Raw genomic sequence first — 19,390 nt, 5'->3', positions numbered from 1 at the left:
TATTTACTTTTGTTTATTTATTTTCTTTTCTTCTATCCTCGCGACATATATACCTCAGGTATATATACCCGTTTATTCATTGATTTTATTTTATTTTATTTTTATTTTTCTTTATTCTATTCTATTTCATTTTATTTATTTATTTCTATAGCCTTAAGTTTTAACTATTGACTGGGGAGTACCTACATTTCGTATCAGTGCTGACTGTTTTACTATATTATTTTATTTATTCTACGGATTCATTTTATATTTATATACTTATTTATTTTTTTTTCTTTTTTTACTATTTATTTAATATACACTATGACGAGCCCTCAGCCGAGCTGCACTGCCAGGGGAAACGATGTGATAATAACGTTCCCTTTCCCCGAGACGTTCCCCTGCCCCTTCTGCAACGTAGGGGTGCCGTCAAATTGGATCCGGTCGGCCGTGTACCAGCGACACGAGGACCTTGGAAAACACTTGCGCCTCCACCACCCTGGCGCAAAAAGAAAGTGGGTCTGCGGGGTGTGTTCCTTCACAGACGACAGTGTCTACGCACTGAAGAAAGTGAGGAAGCACCACGCAGACTCACATAAAGGTAGTGCAGAGCCTCGTGCCGCTGGGGCGCGGCCGTCCATTAATGCAAGTAACAGTAACAATGACGGCGGCAGTGCACCCCCGGCTGAGGGGGATTCAGCCGAGGAGCGACCCACCGACGCGGCTGTAGCCGAGCTGACGCAGAGGCCCTCTCCGTCCCCGATGGAAGCGGCAGGGACCACCACGGGTGGAGGCGCGCTTACGCGCGCCGCTAAAACTACCCAAACCAACTCCCGGACCACCGTGGCTGCCAAATCCAGGACTGCGCCGAAGAAGAAACCCGTAATTACTTCATCGGTGACGGGGAAAAACCTACTGACGGGCTGGGCTATTAAAAAGACAGCGACAACGACCACGAGGAAGAGCGGGACGCCGTCCAGCCCCGCCGATGGACGACCTCCATCCACGGGGAGTCCCGCCACCCCGCCGACTGTGGACCTCACCACCCCACCAGCGGGGACCGGCGCCGCAAAGAGGACCAGCGGCGGGCCAGCGTCAATGAGGAGGCCAAGCGGGGGGGTAACTTCCACCTTAACCCCCCCACTGAAAGAGAAAGAGAAGAGCCCGGGGTTGAAGAGAAGGAGTACCCGGGCCACAACAGAGCCTCCTCAACCTGGCCCGCCCCGACGAACCACCACCACCACCATGACCAGGAAGGTGACACCCGCCGTCACCTATGCAGAGGTCACCAGGGGCACGTCGACCACCACCACCACAACCATGACGACGAGGAGGATGACACGGGCAACCTCCCTCCCGCCCGTGTCAAAAGAAGGAGCCGGGGGCGCATGCACAGCTCAAGCGCCCCCTATCAGGCCAGTGGTGGCGACGTGCACCTTCGCGACGGCGGGAACACTGACCCTGACGACGACCTCGGTCTATAGCAAACCGGTGGCCGTAGTCACCGTCGCAACAAGAAGGAGCGGGGGGGGAACCTCGCCGAGGGGGCTCAAGAAGAGAATTCAAGAGGATACGGTGCTCCTGGAGTCCGCGCCGATGACCAGGGCGCGGGCTGCCAGGGCAACCACGGAGCCCCCTCGGACCCCCCCCAGGACAAGGAACCAGGGAAGGAGAAGCCCGCCAACGGGAAGTGCGACGGTGAGCGACATGGCCACCCAGAAGACGCCGGAGGAGCGCCCTGTGACGAGAAGGAGTACCCGGGCGAAGACTATGTCGCCCGGGGGGTCACAAGAGAAGAAGAGGAAGGGGGACGGACCCACCACCCTACCGTCCCCCACCACAGGGCGCATTGGGAGAAGAAATCTTCTCCCTGCTATAGCCGAGGCGTCGCCAGCGGTACCAGCGGCGCCGGTGGAGGAAAGGAAGAATGGAGGGGGAGGAAGAAGAGGAGCAAGTGCTGAAGACGAGGAGGACTGGCGGGACGTCACGCCGCGGATCACGAGGAGAAGGGCTGGGCGGCAGCAAGAGGAGGGAATACTGACGACCCCGTCACCGAAGACGCAGGCGCGGCAGCCACGGCAGCAACAACAACAACAACAGCAACAAGATGAGGAATTGGTCCGGGAGCCACCCGTGGTAAGGACCCCTAAGGGGGCGGAGCAGGGGCCTCGGAGCAGGCCACTGACTGTCGATAGGGCTACTAGCCCTATCGACTTGAATAATAATTCTAGTCGATGTAATTGTGATTGTCCTAGGCTAAGTGATGCCGCTAGCAGCGCGACTAATTGCCCCGGGTCAAACCGGGGCTCTGTTTTTAGATCAAACAACGGGCAGAACAGGGGGGGCCGAGGGGGCACCAATAACAATACAAGTACAAGATCCCGCGAAACAATAGATCGAAGAGTACCCCCCAGAGGTCGGGCCCCACAGTCGCCCGCGACGCACCGGCGGGGGAGAGTGACGTCCCCGACTTCACCTGAGCGCCGGGGATCCCGGAGAGGGCGCGACCCGCGTCGGGACACACGGCTCCCTGATGCCGTCCCACACGCCGGCCGACTCGACGAACCGACCCCCGACACCGACCGACCCGAAGTGCTCCGTAGGAGCACGAGGGCAGCGATAGGTGTCGAAAGGGCAGGTCTCGTTGAGGAAGCCGAAACGGTGACGACGCTTCAGGCGCTGGAGGACTTCGCTGCGAAAGTGGCGGAGTTCTTCGTTAAGCATCGGGCCGTGGATACCGAACGGGCCGCAAATCCAGCCACCAGTGGGAGGGGTGGCCGGCCACGACCAGCTGCGAGGAGGGAAGGCGAGTCTCACCGTCCGAGGGACAGTTCGACGACGACCGGTACTCCTGCCAACCGCGAGGAATATGTTCGGGAGGCGACGCGCATTCAGCGCTTGTTCCGTGCGAACCGGAAGCGTGCGGTGCGAGAGGTCCTGAAAGGGTCCTCTCCACACTGTGAGGTGTCGAAGGACGCAGTCCAGCGACACTTCGCAGATATGTATGCTCTCCGGGATCGTGCGGGGCCCCTCCCGACTATCCATTACGAGACAGCACAGGGGAGTGACGCTCTGGTGACGACATGTACGGCCACCGAGGTGAGTCGCCGCCTGGACCGGATGAAGAAATCTTCTCCGGGTCCCGACGGCGTAACCTACGGTGATTTGCGCGATGTCGACCCAGGCGCCACGCTCCTAACGGCGTTATTCAACGCCTGTCTCAGGATGGAGCATATTCCGCGCGTTTGGAAGGAGTCAAACACCGTTCTTATTTATAAGAAGGGTGACCGGGATGACTTGTCCAACTGGAGACCACTCGCGATGGGTGATACTGTGCCGAAACTCTTCGCCGCTGTAATGGCCGACCGCCTCACTCACTGGGCCGTACAAAACCGACGGCTCTCACGAGGCCAGAAGGGCTTCCTGCCGTACGAGGGGTGCCTCGAGCACAACTTCGTGCTGCAGGAATGCATCGCCGACGCTCGGAGGAAGAAGGGAGAACTGGTGGTGGCGTGGCTGGATCTTTCCAATGCTTTTGGATCGATCCCGCACGCCACTATCCTAGAGTCGCTCACCAACGCCGGGGTGCCGCGGGTGATGACAAATATCGTCGCCAGTATGTATACAGACTGCGCGACGAGGGTCCGTACCGCTGAGGGATACACAGATAGAATCCCCATAAAATCCGGGGTTAAACAAGGATGCCCTCTTAGCCCTATCCTGTTCAATTTGGCATTAGAACCGGTCGTCCGCGCAGCCGAAGACTCCACCACTGGATACAAAATTGCGGGACAAAGGATTGTGGAGCTCGCCTACGCGGACGACATCGCGCTGCTGGCGGAGAGCGAAGAGGAGATGAGGAGGCTACTGCGTGACATCGAGATCATTGCGGCCAGCTTGGGCCTCGCCTTCAACGCTAAAAAGTGCGCAACGCTGCACATTAGAGGCCGGGACGATGTACTGGACACCGTGTACCGTATCCAGGAGGAACCCGTTCCGGCTCTGGAAAAAGGTGAGTCTTACCAACACCTAGGGATCCCAACCGGGGTTCAGCTTGATCAGACGCCCTACACCACGATCCGAGGCGTGTTAGAGGATCTGGGCGCGCTGGACCGCTCACTTCTCGCCCCCTGGCAGAAGATCGAGGCGCTGGCGACATTTATTGTTCCGCGTCTCGATTTCCTGCTGAGGGGAGCCAATATACGGCGAATGACCCTGTCGGAGCTTGACAAAGCTATCAAGCGGACGGTTAAGCTATGGCTCCACTTGCCCCAGCGCGCTAGCCCGGAGGTAGTCCACATTCCCCCGTCACTGGGAGGATGTGGGCTCCCTCCGATAGCGGACCTCGCTGAGGTCACTGCCGTGGCCCATGCATTCAGGTTGCTGAATGCTAAGGACACGGTAGTGGCTCGTATCGCGAGGTTCACGCTGGAAGCTGCCGCGAGCGAGAAGCTTCGCCGAGCTCCGACCGATCGGGATCTTGCCCAGTACCTGTCGGGCTCTTTGGCCGGGGACTGGTCAAGACCAACGACTGGTCGTTCGTCGTTTTGGTCGAGGGTGCGGTCTGTCGCGCTGAGATCCGGAGCGCGTCTCGGCTTTCGCTGGGAGTGGTGCGATGATCGAGCTGAACTCGCGATTGTGATGGAATCCCGAAACGGACGTCGGGTGGTCGTGCCGCCTCTTGCCAAGGCACACGTCATCACCAGGATGAGGGCCGCAGTGACGGAGCGCTATGTGTCCTCGCTTCTTCGGAAGCCGGACCAGGGTAAGGTTTTCCAGGCAACCATCCAACATGCGGCGAGCAATCGCTTCATGAGGGGTGGCGCGTTTATCCGCTTTGCTGATTGGAGGTTTATCCATCGCGCCCGCCTCGACGTGCTCCCGTTAAACGGAGCCCGTCGATGGGGGAGCGAGGATAAACGCTGCAGGCGATGCGGATACACGCTGGAAAGCCTTCCTCATGTGCTCTGCCACTGCGGTCCTCATTCTGCCGCCAGGCAGAGACGGCACGACAACCTCGTCCTGAGGTTGAGTAAGGCGATCCGACTTCCCGGTGAGATCCGGATCAACAGGCGTGTCCCCGGGGCGACAGGAGAGTCTTCGGCGCTTCGCCCGGACATCGTTGTCACGCACGAAGCGTCGAAGACCGTAGTACTGGTCGACGTAGCCGTGCCCTTCGAAAATACGATGCAGGCCATCGTAGACGCAAGGTTTGAAAAAATTAATAAATATCAGCAACTAGCTGACTCTCTAAAAGGGCGCGGCTACAAAGTGTATTTAGATGCCTTCATTGTGGGCGCCCTGGGCGCCTGGGATCCGGGGAATGAGTTCCTCCTGGAACTGCTACGAATTTCGCCGCGATATGCATCCCTGATGCGAAAATTAATGGTAGCCGAAACAATCGCGTGGTCCCGAGACATGTACGTCGAACATGTCTCGGGTATCAGACAGTACACGGTGTCCAGTACTGATAATATTAGAGACAACGTGGACCTAGAGGGCGAGGCCCGGGAACCCTCATCTCCTCGAACGTGAGGAACACCGACCAAATTATCTATTTTGTCTCTTTTTCTTTCCTTGGATGAAACATGTGTCGGTGCTCCTTACTCTAATTCTAACTGTATCAATGTCCTATTCATTTCTTTTTCTCTTACCTACACTAATATTAATTATTGTTTATATCCATTGATACAGCATGACTGATATATTTATACTCCATATTATACACATCTATATATCTACATTAAGACATATTATTTTCTTTTTAGCGCAAACATTGGGCGCGCGAGAATACAAAGAAGACCCACTACGAGGGTCATCTGCCCCGTCTTTTTATTATTGTAATGTTGATTTGACTTACTGAAGATTCGCGACGCATGCAGCGGGGGATGCCCCCGTTGCATTAAACCAACATTTTTTTTTTTCTTTTTATATTACATTTGGGGCCAGGCCCACAACCTGGAAAATGTATCACCTCAGGGACTTGTCCCTGAGGAAACATATTTTGAAAATAAAAGCGCTTTATCTGTTCTTATCAGCTTAATATCTGATACACTCCCCATTGGGGAGTCAGAATATTAATCTCATTTTTGAAAAAGGTCGGAATTCGGAGCTTGCTCCGACTCCGACACGGGTCGCACCTGTATTGCATTACCGCAGGACGCGGCCCACACTATATATTATAAGCATAAATTATTTATTTTGCAGTTTAATTTAAAATTGTATTACAATTTCTTTTGAAACCTTGAGTAATTCGCTCGGCGCACGCTCCTACCACTAAGCGCATAGGGACTAATTGCGGTTAGGAGGGGACTATATACGAGACGCGCGGGTCCCTATACAACTCGTGTAACTCCGATATTAACAAAGTCCCCAGTCCCCTAATTTGTGAATTTTATTTGTGATTATCGCATAGAGCGACTCGCACAGTCGTCTTCGTTTCATTCGTTTTTATTTTTATTTCAATTTTGATCTAGTTTTTTCTTTATTAAAAAATAGTTTTATAATTGCTTTTACGTATAGCATAGAAATAAATAAAATCAAATAATATTATAAATATTATATTTTTAAAATAAACCAATTGTTGCATTCATTATGAGGTTTATGAAATATTAAAATACATATTTCTGTTTAATTATTATTTATTCTTGAACTGCCATCATAAAAAGTATATTAGCCATTTTCCAAATATCATTGGGGTTTATATTTACAAATTCTGATAATTTTGAGGCAATAATTTTTGCTGCTTCATTATCAATGCAGGAAAAAAATGTTGCACAAAGAATTACAGAAGCAGCTAGAAATAAAACATTACATTTTAATGTCATACAGTTCCTTTTTTCTTGATGAGTTGTAGCAACATGCCCATAAACCAAATACTGTTGTTGAGAGTACAACATTTCCCACTATAAGAATATTCTTGCTGTATAAATTATATAATAGTATTACTTTATAATTATGTATGAAAATAATCAAACCTGTAAGTAAACTAAATCCAATAAACTGATAACAAGATTTTGCAAATTTGTAGTATTCTTAAGTCCAATTGCAGCTAAAAGCACATCTACACAATTTAAGGGAGTGCAAAGGGGCATTTTAAATTCAACCATTTTGAATACTTCATACTCTGATGAAAAGATCATACTGCGCGTATATTCGGTTTTCCCATCAATCCATTTCAAAACATTAAGCACCTATGTTACACAAAAGAAATTGAAATACCAATACTAATAAATAAAAATGATATAATAATAATTATATAAAAATGATACAATATATATATATGTACTTGTGATATCCCTAAATTATTTGAATGTGAATCCAGTTTACTTGCTAATTGTAAACACGACATAAGATACAATTTTGCCTGGCTAGATATTTTTTTACAAACTTCTGACCAATGGTCCTCTGTCTGGTTGGTAGTTTTGTATAATTTCCAAAAATAATTACACATAAATTTATCATATAAATGAATGGCAACATATTTAGTTTCTGGTCCTAGCTCAAGATATTCTGTTATTTTTAAAATTGCACTGACAACTGGGACTGGTATAGCTGAAATTAATATTTGATATATATATACGTGATTAGTATTATCATTTATTCATTGAATATAACAAATAAATTTATATACATCATTTACCTATAAATGGCATATAATATTCATCTTTGACATTAACACAATTTTCTTGTTCTTTAATTCTTGTCTGAAGATCTTCTAACCAACCATCAAGTAAGGGTTCTGTAAAAGTAAACATTAATTTCACAGTTTGACAATTCTATTATTTTATTTATTACAAAACTCTCGTAAGTTCTTAATACAAAGTTTTAATAATTACCAATGTAAGCAGTATCAAAATCCATTTTAAATTAATTGTTTCTTAACTATAATTATTACTAGGCAAGTAGCATGTAATCGTTTCGCATAGGTAATGTCACGTGATACATTCGGAGCTCATGAAAACAAATACCTAGTATAATAAAAATAAACACATTTTTTTTTCAACTGGGTAACCTGTGTTCCCCATTCAATGTTACCATGTAATGTAACGTGATGAAGTATATTAAATTAAACGCATTGTATGTATATCTGTAGAAATGATGAATTACCAAACAAAATTTATTTTACGTTTTTATACATATTTAAACATATATGTATATGCTTATATATACAGTTTATCATTATAAATATTACAAACCAATAAATTTTATTCTACATTCATACTCTGCTCCTCGTGTGATGATTCCGTTAACAATAATGGTTCGTATGTCCATTTAGGAAACACACGTTTGTATAAATTCATTAGGATTGTGTCTTGTGACTTCAGCTGCCCATTGAATACACATTTCATGTGACCATGTGTACCTACACATAGAAATAATAATAATGAAATAGTAATAAAATAATAATAATAAATAATAATAATAATAATAATAATAAATAATAATAATAAAAATAAATAAAAATAATAAATAATAATAAATAATAATAAATAAAAATAAAAATAATAAATAATAATAAAAATAAATAAAAATAATAAATAATAATAATAAAAATAAATAAAAATAATAAATAATAATAATAAAAATAAATAAAAATAATAAATAATAATAATAAAAATAAATAAAAATAATAAATAATAATAATAAAAATAAATAAAAATAATAAATAATAATAATAAAAATAAATAAAAATAATAATTTTTGTATTTAAATGCAGAAAATTCGACACTGTCGTTTACCTAATGGCTCTTTTATGTGTCCTCTGCGTCCATATTTGGTTCGCAATTCGACTGGCTTGAACCAATTTATGTCCTCTCGGTGGAAGAACATGAATCTTATAACCGCTGACCGCTTATGAACTTTGTACGGGTGGCCACTGAGGACCACTCTTTTTACAACTATCCTATCTGGATTTGCAGATAACACACTACCAGTTGCGACTAGTGCCTGTAAAAATATTAGTTTAATATGCATTAACGTTGAAATTAGATGACAGCAACCATCGTTTCCTTACCAAAGATCCATTTAATTTTTCAACATAACACAAAACTGGACAGGGAGGGAATGTAATCGGTGCAAACATACTTGCTACAATCGTGCTCTCCGGTTGGAAATACCGTTCATACTGAAACAACGTCGGTTTTTAGAAACAAAATATTAGAAATTTTGAAAAATTAAACACGTACCTTGTGTTTATTTCCATTTGTATGCTGACTAAATATCGGACGACTGGCGAATCTTCTGAATCCACATTGAAATATCAATCGTTCCTTGGATTTTATTGGTATCGAAAGAGTATTGGTATGTTTAAGTACCACGTTTAAGACGGACATTTTATGTTCGTTCGGTAGTAAACCGAATACCACTAACGGGCGGTTCTCCAATGTGAAAAATGCAGTGAAGAGGGTTCTTCTAACATTTGTTATGTGAATCGTGATGTACCAACCAGGCTGTAATACATTTCAATAGTACGTTAAATAAATGCTTGGCAAGATTAATCCTTTGAGCGCTGAATTGGTTAAGCGTGTGCTGTGGGCTGCCCACTTTTTACAACGCGCATGCTTGACTGTGTTGTGTGAGAACCCATATGCCATATATTTTATCTTATATATATATATATGTGTTCATAGCTCAAATTGAATGGTTGTGTGAGAATCCACATATGCGTTCATAAATGGCACTATAGAACGATTTTGCGGAACGCATATATGTGTTCATAGCGCTCAAAGGGTTAATGATTATTAGATGAACATACCATAGCTCCTTCTATTTCTTGACACTCTTTAAATATACGCTTGCGCGTTTGATCGAAATTTTCAAACTGAAATATTCGAGCATAATCACTAGGCAGGTTTTCTTTTGGATCCCAGGGACTCGTCCTGAACGACTCTAGTCCTCGATATTTTTGGAACCTCTGTTTTGCCAAAATATCTTGGGGTGTATCAACCTCATCAGGGAACTGTGCATCTAATTTTGCTTCTATATTTAGAAGGCAAATAAAGTCACATCATTAATTGAAGGATATTAATTAAAAAAGAAAAATTGTTTATGTCAAGCAAACACACCTTTCAATTTTTCTATTGCTTCCTTTTCCTCTACCATATCAATATTTTGGTCGTATCGCTGTTCATCAGGAGCTTCTGATATCGTGATTGTATCATACTCCTCCTCGTCTTCTTCTGTCCCTGCATCACTGTCTGGTTCAGATTTTATATCGACAGACATTTTTTCTTCCGATTCTTCATCCGAGTACTCGCTCAATTCCTCTGTAAAATTATAGAAATATTTTGAGGATATTCAAATCCAATTTTTTAACAAAAAGTACCTCCATCCTCGTCAGGGATCCAAGCTGCTTGATATTCAGATGTGCCCTTTGGAACTCTTTTCACGATTTTCTTTTTCTGTGCAGCTCCAGCCTGAGCTAATTCTTCTTCTGTGGGCCAAGTTTGTTCAGCATCCATAGGGTCAGGTACGTTTTCACTTTCAAGAGATTCCTAGGGAAATTAATCAGCCATTAGGGTTAAACGATCTTTTTGATTTTTATTTGTATAATTACTTGTTTCTTTGGATCAGCACGTTCGAGAACCCTAACAGATGGTTCCTCGTCCATTTTATTGCAATGTTTCCTTGCTTTCTTTTCTATGGGGTATGGGTCCTCTGGAGCATCAATTTGAGACATTTGAAAATCCCCAAATCCAGGTATATGTATTATACTGTTAACTGATAACGGTACATTTCTTAAGTATCCTGAGACTGTGAGAGTTCCAAGGTCTGTTGAGTCCTAAGTAAAATTATAATTGATTAAGAGTTCATATTTTTACTATTATGAATAGCAATTATCTGGACACCTACTTCATTACACTTGAACTTTATTTCTTCTGCCAATAAATGTGCTCTCTTACTCCTGTACGATACGGTCCTTTGTTTCTGAGAACCGACTTTTCTTAATACGTTTAAAGCATCGGTAGAAGTGTCCAAAGGACAAATTTTTTCTTCTGGAAGCCATTTGGAAATTTCAGATTGTATGTAGTTTTTAAAATCTTGACGTTTCTACAAGAAAATTGATAATTTATGATAATGAAAATCATGTTTGCTAATTACATAGAAACTGGTTTTACCTTTATATGAAGACTTTCCATGTTTGTAAGTGCTACTACTGGAGTAGTCAAGCCTTGAGCAACGCAAGGCAAAATAATTTCTCTGCCCCAATTATCAAGAACCTCGTGTTTTGGGCTTTTATCATCCTGATTTATAGCAGAAGCAACAAAAAGAATAGTCGTAGATATTTTTGCTGCATCCAAGGTAGCGAACACATTGCCAACTGGTGGTACAATAACAGAAAATCTCTGTTTAAATCTAGGTATGCTGTTAAAAGAAGGAGTTAATAATTAGTCATTTACATTTTTGTTAACATTACTCATGAATTGGATGTTATACCTTAAATGTGTTATACCGCAAGGACTGTTTGTTACAACTGCAGTCTCGTCTGCTTTTGTTAATACTGATAATATATTCTGAGTATCTAAGTCTTCTTGCAACGGGATAATGCATACAAGAATAGGTGCTGACTGGGATCCACCAAAATCCCTTTTCTGTTGCAATACCTCTTCTCTCTTCTTTTGTCTAATTTGGGAGGACTGATGTCTTCGTGCATCTTTACCAAGATTCTTACGAATCCGTTTCGACGCAACTTTTACTCCAGGTTTTCCTACACATTATAGTGTACTTAGAAATATGTAAAACAATGAAAGTAATAACATGCACTATAAAACTAGATTGCCGGACTCACATCCGTCAAAATAGGTACAGTGTCAATCATAGTGTCAGTTCATCTAGTGAAAAACCACTGACCTTGGAGTCCAAGTTTAAAATAATTAACATAATCATCCGATAAAAGCTTTAGAATATTTATTTCAATAATTTATTTGAAATTACAAAATATACTAGACGAACTGACGCTATGATTGATACTTCTACCAGCTCTCCAGGACCATGTGGAATTACCTAAACCCAAAAGCCACACGTGATGCGCCCACTCTCCCTACATTGAGAAACATATTTCTAGTCAAACCTAGAGGCCCTTTGGGGCCTCCAAACATGGAGCACGCGATCCGAGGCTTAAGAAAATACTTTTTCGTCGGTAAAGATTGTGCAATCCCATTCAGCCTGTGATGCAGATACATGCTGCAATGCAAATCCAACGCGGTCATCGCGATGTCTTTGCAGCAACTGCACCTACCCCCGGCGGGAGTGCTGACCGGCCACTCGCATACGTCTATAGATAATGTACTTTGACCTTCCTATATTCAAATCTGCGGTAATGTTCACCACGGTCTGAAAGGGATGTTCTTCAATCTTACCGACTATCAGCTTATCTTCTTCCTCGGTCGTGTATCGCTTACCTCTGTTTAGTTGACGCAAGTCCACCAGTCCTTCGGTACCATAAACGGAATACCTTACTACATATCTTTGAACGGTACGAACCGAACACTGGGCTATTTTTGCAATTTCCACATTGCTGTTTCCAGCTTTGTGGAGTGCAATAATAGCACCTTTTTGAAGTAAACGTTCGTCCTTTGCGGACAACATTTTAATGGCTTTGGATCGAAGTTGTCGCAGTGAAGTTGGCTACACATTCATTAACACATTCACGCTGCGTCGGTGAGCCAACGGGCGAGGTGCACGGGGAGGGGGGCCTGCCTATTTTTTAACATAGGCCGTCCCCCCTCCAAGTGCACACCGACGCGGCGTGAATGTGTTAGTCAATGTGTAGCCAACTTCACTGTGACAACTTCGATGCAACTCGGATGCCAACGTGTTTCATTGCAGTGCAGAGCAATAAGAAACAGTCATTTGTTTCCATGGTTGACACCACTATTGATGTCAAATGAAAACAATTGCAGAAATCAATTAATAAATTTATATTCTTGAACTGTGTTATGTTACTTATGGCTGTAATACAACATATGTCATATGCTGTAGCAATTTATATTTTTATATAGACATTGAAACGGTGCTTGGACAGATTTCTAGGAACCACTTAATACTTTTTTGCGCATTTTTATTCTAAGTATGTTTTGGAAAAAAGCATACTTTCTTTAAAATACCTCTTCGGGGCTACGAAAAATTTAAAACAGGAACATCTATGCTTAATTCATTAACTGCCAAATTTTTTTTTTTTGAAATTTTTGGCCGGATAAGTTATATATATGCATATTTTTGGCGCCAAGTGGTGTACGTAAAATTCAAAAATCCCCAAATGGGGATCGTGGGTGATCGTGGCAACTAGTGGGTTAATAATTACTTTCTTTGAAACTTAAAAGAACTCGACCTTTTTCAAGGCCAAAAGCGAAACAATATATCCCTTCAAAATTATATATTTATAATAGCACCCTGTAGTAAATGTCCACAATAGAAGAAATGTAGGAATAACACATATGGATTTTTGGAACTAAGGAGTGGGGAGGGGAAGGAATTAGTATTTATATACATTTCATAATTCTATTAAAAACCAATATATGTTTTTAAAAAAATTATTTATGTTTTTCTATATGTATAGCAATAAAATCGTAAATGAGTCAAATTGAATTTATCAATCTAGTGATAAATAACCTTACCTTTAACCTCGCTACTTATAGAACCTTTACTTCGGTGTCTACCAGTTTTATGCGCTTTATTTGTTTGTTTCAATGAACCAGGACGATGCACTTCTTGTTTAGTTATCCCCATTTTCTTTTAAGACTTGTATATTCTATCCAGAAGATGACATTATAAGTTAACAAACATCTTTTACAAAGCACGTGTATCGTTAAAAAATTCCTTCAACCTTTATAGGGACATTTATAATTTTCATCCAAACCCCTTTCTTGGGAGTTGGTAGCATTGAATGAAAAATATACACACACATGTTCAAACTACTGTAAATAGAGTGAATTGGTTATAATTCACGTGTTCGTTTTGAAAAATTTAGGTATAATAAGAAATGTATAAACTAATTAGTTAATTAAAATATATAAAGAATTACAAATTTGTTTGCTTTATTTAAGTAGTTTTGTTACTAATTGCTGAGTAAAATACCAAAATGGGGCGAAAAGCGAAGTTTGATGAAACAGTTGTTCCAAAAGGTCCTGGAAGAAAGGCAAAGAAACAGGGAGACCCAACATTTCCAAAAGGAGTATTAGGTAATGAAAATTGCAGCTCTATTTATTTATAAGCTGTTTATTTTATATTGAAATGTAAGCTACATAATTCTTTGTTACAGTAAAAGAAGAAAAAATCTTGAGCCATAGGCAAAAGCAACGTGTAAAAAAACGATTGTCGAAGAAGCAAAACCTAAAAGAGTTACAGAAGAAACAGAAAAAAGCAAAAGATATTGTAAAGAAAAATGTAAGCTTTTTCATTTGTCAGTTGAATATTATGTATTGATATTATTAACAGATTTTTTTGCGTTAAACTAGAACCTCAAGGACAATTCTAAACAGCTGAAAAAGAAGAAGAAACCTCCTAATGTGGTATCATTTGCGAATGACAATGAAAGCGATGAAAATGAACAAATGCAATTTGACAATGATAGTAACATATCTGATGAAGAAACAATGGAAAACAAAAAGAAGTCAAAAAGTACGAAGATGAAGTTGATGGACAGCGATGTAGAGGATGAAAGTGATGCTGCGGATGAAAGTGATGCAGCTGAAGATAATAAAGAATATAACGGTAGTGATGAATCTGATGAAAATGAGGAAATGGATCAAGATGAAGAAGAAGCAGTAGAAGATGACGATGATTTACTTCCTATAGAGAAAGCAAATAAGAGATTAAAAAAGAAACAACAAAAAGAACAGTAAGGAAGATTTCCTATTAGGTTAAACTTAATAATCCTAATTCTAATTTATTTTTTTTTTTTTTAGAAAATTAGCTGAAGAAGAAATGACTGATATGATGTCGCAACAGTTTATATTTAATTTTCCCACTGAAGAAGAACTCGAAAATGTTACCAGTCTTAAAGATGTGCAACAACGTATAAAAGATGTTGTTATGATACTATCTGATTTTAAGAGATTGCGTGATGTTAATAGGTACGTCCGAATTTGGGGTATTTTTTTACAAAGATGTTTCATAAAAATGATATTTTACCTTTGCTTTAGGTCTCGTTCGGAATACATGGACCTGTTGAGAAAAGATTTATGTACATATTATAGCTATAATAATTTCTTAATGGAGAAGTTGATGCAAATATTTCCCCTAGACGAATTGTTAGAATTTTTGGAAGCGAGCGAGGTTCAAAGACCTATGACGCTACGAGCGAATACATTAAGAACACGCCGTCGGGATTTAGCTGAAGTATATATTCCAGAAAATGCGAGATAAATATATTATATTTCACATTTATATCATCGAATGTTATTTTAGGCTCTAATCAACAGAGGGGTCAATTTAGATCCTATAGGGAAATGGACAAAAATTGGATTAGTGGTATACTCTTCGCAAGTTCCAATGGGTGCAACACCAGAGTATCTAGCCGGACATTACATTCTACAAGGAGCATCTAGTTTCCTACCCGTAATGGCTTTAGAACCCAAGGAGAACGAAAGGATTCTCGACATGTGCGCTGCACCCGGCGGAAAATCGTCGCACATAGCAGCGCTTATGAAAAACACGGGTGTACTGTTTTCAAATGATGTGAACGTAGAAAGAATAAAGGCCGTTGTCGGTAATTTCCACCGACTCGGCATTGTGAATTCTGTAGTTTCCACTCATGATGGACGAAAGTTACCATCGGTACGTATCATATACAGTGGGTTCAAAAAATATTTGTACACCATTTAAAACAGAGTACCACGTTTAAAATTGAACCAAATGACTTAGGGTTTATCGAGAAGCTATACAAATTAATTTACTAAGATATGTGATTTTGTCGTTTTAAAAAATTACAATTTGTTGAAATCGGGGGAAAAAATAATGAAGGGTAATTTTTCAACTTTTTTATGTAAGCCTATAATGAAAATTTAAAGTATGTCTTTCGTAGATTCAAATTGAAAATTTCATCGAGATTGCCCTTAGAAGTTACTAGAAGTTACTAGAATGTGACTAGTCTTGATTTAAATTTACAAATGTCATATTTTAAATTTTCATTGCAAACTCACAATCAGATAAAAAAATTAAAAAATTGCCTTTCACTATTTTTTTCCCGATTTCGACAAATTGTAATTTTTTAAAACGACAACAGCACATATCTTAGTAAATTAATTTGTATAGCTTCTCAAGAAACCTCAAGTCATTTGGTTCGATTTTAAACAAGGTACTCTGTTTTAAATGGTGTAAAAATACTTTTTGGACCCACTGTACATAAATGTTCCATGTATAAGTATATTAATGAAATTATGCTATTTTCAGATTATTAAAGGCTTTGATAGGGTTTTATTAGATGCACCGTGTACTGGTACTGGAGTTGTATCAAAAGATCCTAGCGTTAAAACGAATAAAGACGAAGTGGACATACAACGTTGTTGTACATTACAAAGAGAATTACTTTTAGCAGCTATAGACTGCGCTAATGCGCGTTCGGAATCTGGTGGAATTATCGTTTATTCTACGTGTTCGATTCTCCCGGAAGAAAACGAATGGGTTATCGATTATGCTCTTAGGAAACGTGACGTTAAGTTAATACCCACTGGTTTAGAATTTGGTACCGAAGGTTTCACAAGTTACAGGCAATACAGATTTCATCCTTCGTTAAAATTAACCAAACGATTTTATCCGCATGTACATAATATGGATGGATTTTTTGTAGCAAAATTAAAGAAATTTTCTAATATTATTCAGAAAAAGAAAGTTACAGAAGAAGAATCAGCAGTTGATTAAAATTATTAATATTTTTATAATGATCACTATAGTATTTAAAAAAACTTGGTTTAAACAATTTTAAATATATTAAAAATATGTAATGCATATGTACAGAATTTGTATTTTACATTAAATTTTATATATAAATTATATAACATTTTGCAGTTATAGCATATTATCTTCTATAATTTCAATATGTACGTTGTTCACAGTGGAGAGAATAAACAATAGTTTAATCGTCGTATAAAATAGTTGCTGAATATTAATAACTAATGCATTTATGACGTATTTTCCATTTCATGAATATCACTTTTATTAATGGAAAAATATGCTTTTCAATTGTTTTTCACAAAGTCTTTTTACTTCATCTGAAATAAATATTTGTACATACATGTATAGTTTGGAACTGTAATAAAGTAAATGGAAATTATGTATACGTACCTTCTATTTCGATTATGCTCGCACTTTTTTGTTGAATAACTACAAAAAATTCTCTCAAGTTTGATAATTTTCCAATAACCCAATAGTCGCTCATAGTTTTTATAACAATTTCACCAGCCTCTTTTAATCTAAAATAAGATTAGGATTTAAGGATTTAGATTGAAAGCAAAGTGATTACTTAAATATGTACTTACTTATTTGTATCACTATATATATCATTGATAACCCTCAACACTTCAGGTGTCGTGAGTACATTATTGCATCGTCTATTATCTAAATGTATCGTACTTTTATATGCTAGATTGAGTTTATTAAAATATAAATATTTTGTGCAAGATTCTGGGGTAACCGTGACATGTTTAGCACATTGTTCTGCAACTGAACTGACAAGCGTAGTCAATTGTGGACCAAGAAAATTATCAAGACTTTTAAAGAAATCAATCATTAAACTTGTTTTACCTGCAAAATAAATACTTCACTTTTACATACCCTATAAAAATTCGAGATTAATGATTGTTTAAAAGAAAAAGAGTACTTACTGTCAACGAAGAGACAAATTGTCGCACTTAGCGCTCTGTAAACTACTAGATATAAAGAGACAGGTTTCGTGGAATAATTTATAAATACTGTGGGAGATTTTCCAATCAAATTTGGCTCATTAATATTAGATGGACCAGTGACAAATCTATCAAATATAAGTAATTAGTATTTATTATGTTTCTCGTGTATGGAGAAATGTATATACTGACTTTCCATAATGTGAAGTAGTAAATGGCGAAGGTGAATTCCTAGGCATTGAACCTCCATGTAATTCTTTCTCAAGATGAGCTGGTAAAAGTGTACTTACTAAATAATTATAGACTACTTGCATATCTTCAGGTTCTAAACCGCTCCTAAACAATTACACAGAGTCACATATGCTTTATTATTATAAAGCATATTAATATAATAATTGTTATAGTACCAACCACACAACTTGATCGTTATAAAGGAATGCTGTATACTTCACTTGAGAAAACATAGCTTCTACAAGGTTCATGAAGCACTGAACTCTTAGGAATGTTATTTTATCAAGAGGTAAAAATTGTAAGCCTTGGAAAATATCCAAAATATCACTGTTATTTAACTTCAGAGATAATAAATACTGTGGAAAATACACAACTTAAAGAAAAGATGTTAAAACTTATGCGTTTAAGGACACACATATATTTACCCTGGAATAAAAATGTTCAAGGGTATGTTTTAATAACGTTATGCCCCCACATTCAGGTTCGTTAATAATTGTGTCAAAAGAACCCATGAACAGTCTGAACATAACATATGCTTGTTTCAATATAGACTGACAAATACTGCTTGAAACTTCATCATTCTGGTATTCTGTATATTTATTACCATCTTTTTCTTTACATATATATGGTACTCCAACAATCTGTGAATAAAATTCTATCACATGTTTATCTCTTTTAAGAATGCTTGAATTTTAATTACAATAAAAAAAACTTACCATTACCATCCAAAAATTTGGTTCTGGTTGATAGTATACTTGACGGGTTTTATGTGTGTGACAGTAGTCACAAGGTTGCCCAGGATTAAAAGACCTAACGATTTAAATGTGAGGTTTATAAAACTGTTTTATAAGAATCCAATAAAATTATACGTACTGAGCAAATTTAATAATTGCTTCACTAAGCCCTATGTTCTTAATCTGGACATCCAAATCTCTTTCAGGATAATAATAAAGTATTTTCTTTTCCTCCTGTATAAACAAAGGTATGTAATAATTTATTTACATTATACATCGTATACATTTTAACGTACCTCTCCTTCTTTTTTTGCATAAGTTGTGTTAAATATATAAAAATGTTCTAACGTAACCTCTGTTTTGGATGACATTTCGCTAAATAGTTTATATAACAAGATAACAGATTAATTAATCGACTAGTGGGCGTATTTACGTTTATTCCTGTTTTAACATCTCAATCAACAAATAAAGCATAACCTCAAATTGTATTCTCGTTCCTAGGGATTCAAATAAAGCATAACCTCAAATTGTGTTCTCGTTTCTAGGGATTTTTCTAGGGACTGTCAGTAAAGTAATTTGTTTGAATTACCATGTATATATGTA

At 39.7% G+C, this 19,390-nt stretch overlaps 4 protein-coding genes and 1 pseudogene across 7 annotated transcripts; 2 read left to right on the top strand and 3 right to left on the bottom strand.

Annotated features, from left to right (window-relative positions):
• Positions 1–5,978: 5,978 nt before the first annotated feature.
• LOC114878015 lies at positions 5,979–6,155 on the top strand (annotated as a pseudogene).
• Positions 6,156–6,607: 452 nt separating this feature from the next.
• On the bottom strand, positions 6,608–7,908 carry LOC114877982. The gene is made up of 5 exons (XM_029191243.2): positions 7,818–7,908; positions 7,622–7,720; positions 7,268–7,533; positions 6,957–7,172; positions 6,608–6,884 (listed from the first exon to the last, which is right to left on the bottom strand). Exons 1-5 carry the CDS (start codon positions 7,840–7,842, stop codon positions 6,621–6,623), a joined length of 870 nt encoding a protein of 289 aa, XP_029047076.2. The 5' UTR covers positions 7,843–7,908; the 3' UTR covers positions 6,608–6,620.
• A 70-nt stretch (positions 7,909–7,978) lies between these two features.
• On the bottom strand, positions 7,979–13,806 carry LOC114877980 (pre-rRNA-processing protein TSR1 homolog). Of its 3 annotated transcripts, XM_029191238.2 has the most exons (13): positions 12,384–12,629; positions 11,419–11,689; positions 11,100–11,346; positions 10,834–11,031; positions 10,538–10,762; positions 10,307–10,475; positions 10,047–10,247; positions 9,737–9,960; positions 9,168–9,431; positions 8,996–9,106; positions 8,721–8,928; positions 8,178–8,344; positions 7,979–8,068 (listed from the first exon to the last, which is right to left on the bottom strand). In XM_029191238.2, exons 1-12 carry the CDS (start codon positions 12,568–12,570, stop codon positions 8,187–8,189), a joined length of 2,463 nt encoding a protein of 820 aa, XP_029047071.2. In that variant the 5' UTR covers positions 12,571–12,629; the 3' UTR covers positions 7,979–8,068; positions 8,178–8,186. The 3 variants fall into 3 exon arrangements, with proteins under 3 accessions (XP_029047071.2, XP_029047072.2, XP_029047070.2); XM_029191239.2 differs by lacking the exon at positions 12,384–12,629 and adding an exon at positions 13,599–13,806 and having other exon boundaries at positions 8,064–8,344; XM_029191237.2 differs by having other exon boundaries at positions 8,064–8,344.
• A 56-nt stretch (positions 13,807–13,862) lies between these two features.
• Positions 13,863–16,849, top strand: LOC114877981 (probable 28S rRNA (cytosine(4447)-C(5))-methyltransferase). Of its 2 annotated transcripts, none has more exons than XM_029191241.2 (8): positions 13,863–13,951; positions 14,031–14,162; positions 14,243–14,367; positions 14,439–14,821; positions 14,889–15,056; positions 15,126–15,321; positions 15,391–15,759; positions 16,375–16,849. In XM_029191241.2, exons 2-8 carry the CDS (start codon positions 14,063–14,065, stop codon positions 16,840–16,842), a joined length of 1,809 nt encoding a protein of 602 aa, XP_029047074.1. In that variant the 5' UTR covers positions 13,863–13,951; positions 14,031–14,062; the 3' UTR covers positions 16,843–16,849. The 2 variants fall into 2 exon arrangements, with proteins under 2 accessions (XP_029047074.1, XP_029047075.1); XM_029191242.2 differs by having other exon boundaries at positions 13,879–13,951; positions 14,028–14,162.
• A 58-nt stretch (positions 16,850–16,907) lies between these two features.
• Positions 16,908–19,310, bottom strand: LOC114878011 (vacuolar fusion protein CCZ1 homolog). The gene is made up of 10 exons (XM_029191321.2): positions 19,084–19,310; positions 18,927–19,021; positions 18,770–18,863; positions 18,479–18,694; positions 18,234–18,409; positions 18,015–18,158; positions 17,805–17,950; positions 17,460–17,724; positions 17,266–17,393; positions 16,908–17,192 (listed from the first exon to the last, which is right to left on the bottom strand). Exons 1-10 carry the CDS (start codon positions 19,156–19,158, stop codon positions 17,140–17,142), a joined length of 1,392 nt encoding a protein of 463 aa, XP_029047154.1. The 5' UTR covers positions 19,159–19,310; the 3' UTR covers positions 16,908–17,139.
• Positions 19,311–19,390: the final 80 nt, after the last annotated feature.

Source organism: Osmia bicornis, chromosome 16, assembly GCF_907164935.1.
Source record: "Osmia bicornis bicornis chromosome 16, iOsmBic2.1, whole genome shotgun sequence".
Classification (NCBI taxonomy): Eukaryota; Metazoa; Arthropoda; class Insecta; order Hymenoptera; family Megachilidae; genus Osmia; species Osmia bicornis.
The sequence above is the reverse complement of the archived record's forward strand: the minus strand, read 5'-3'. Positions and strand labels throughout refer to the sequence as shown.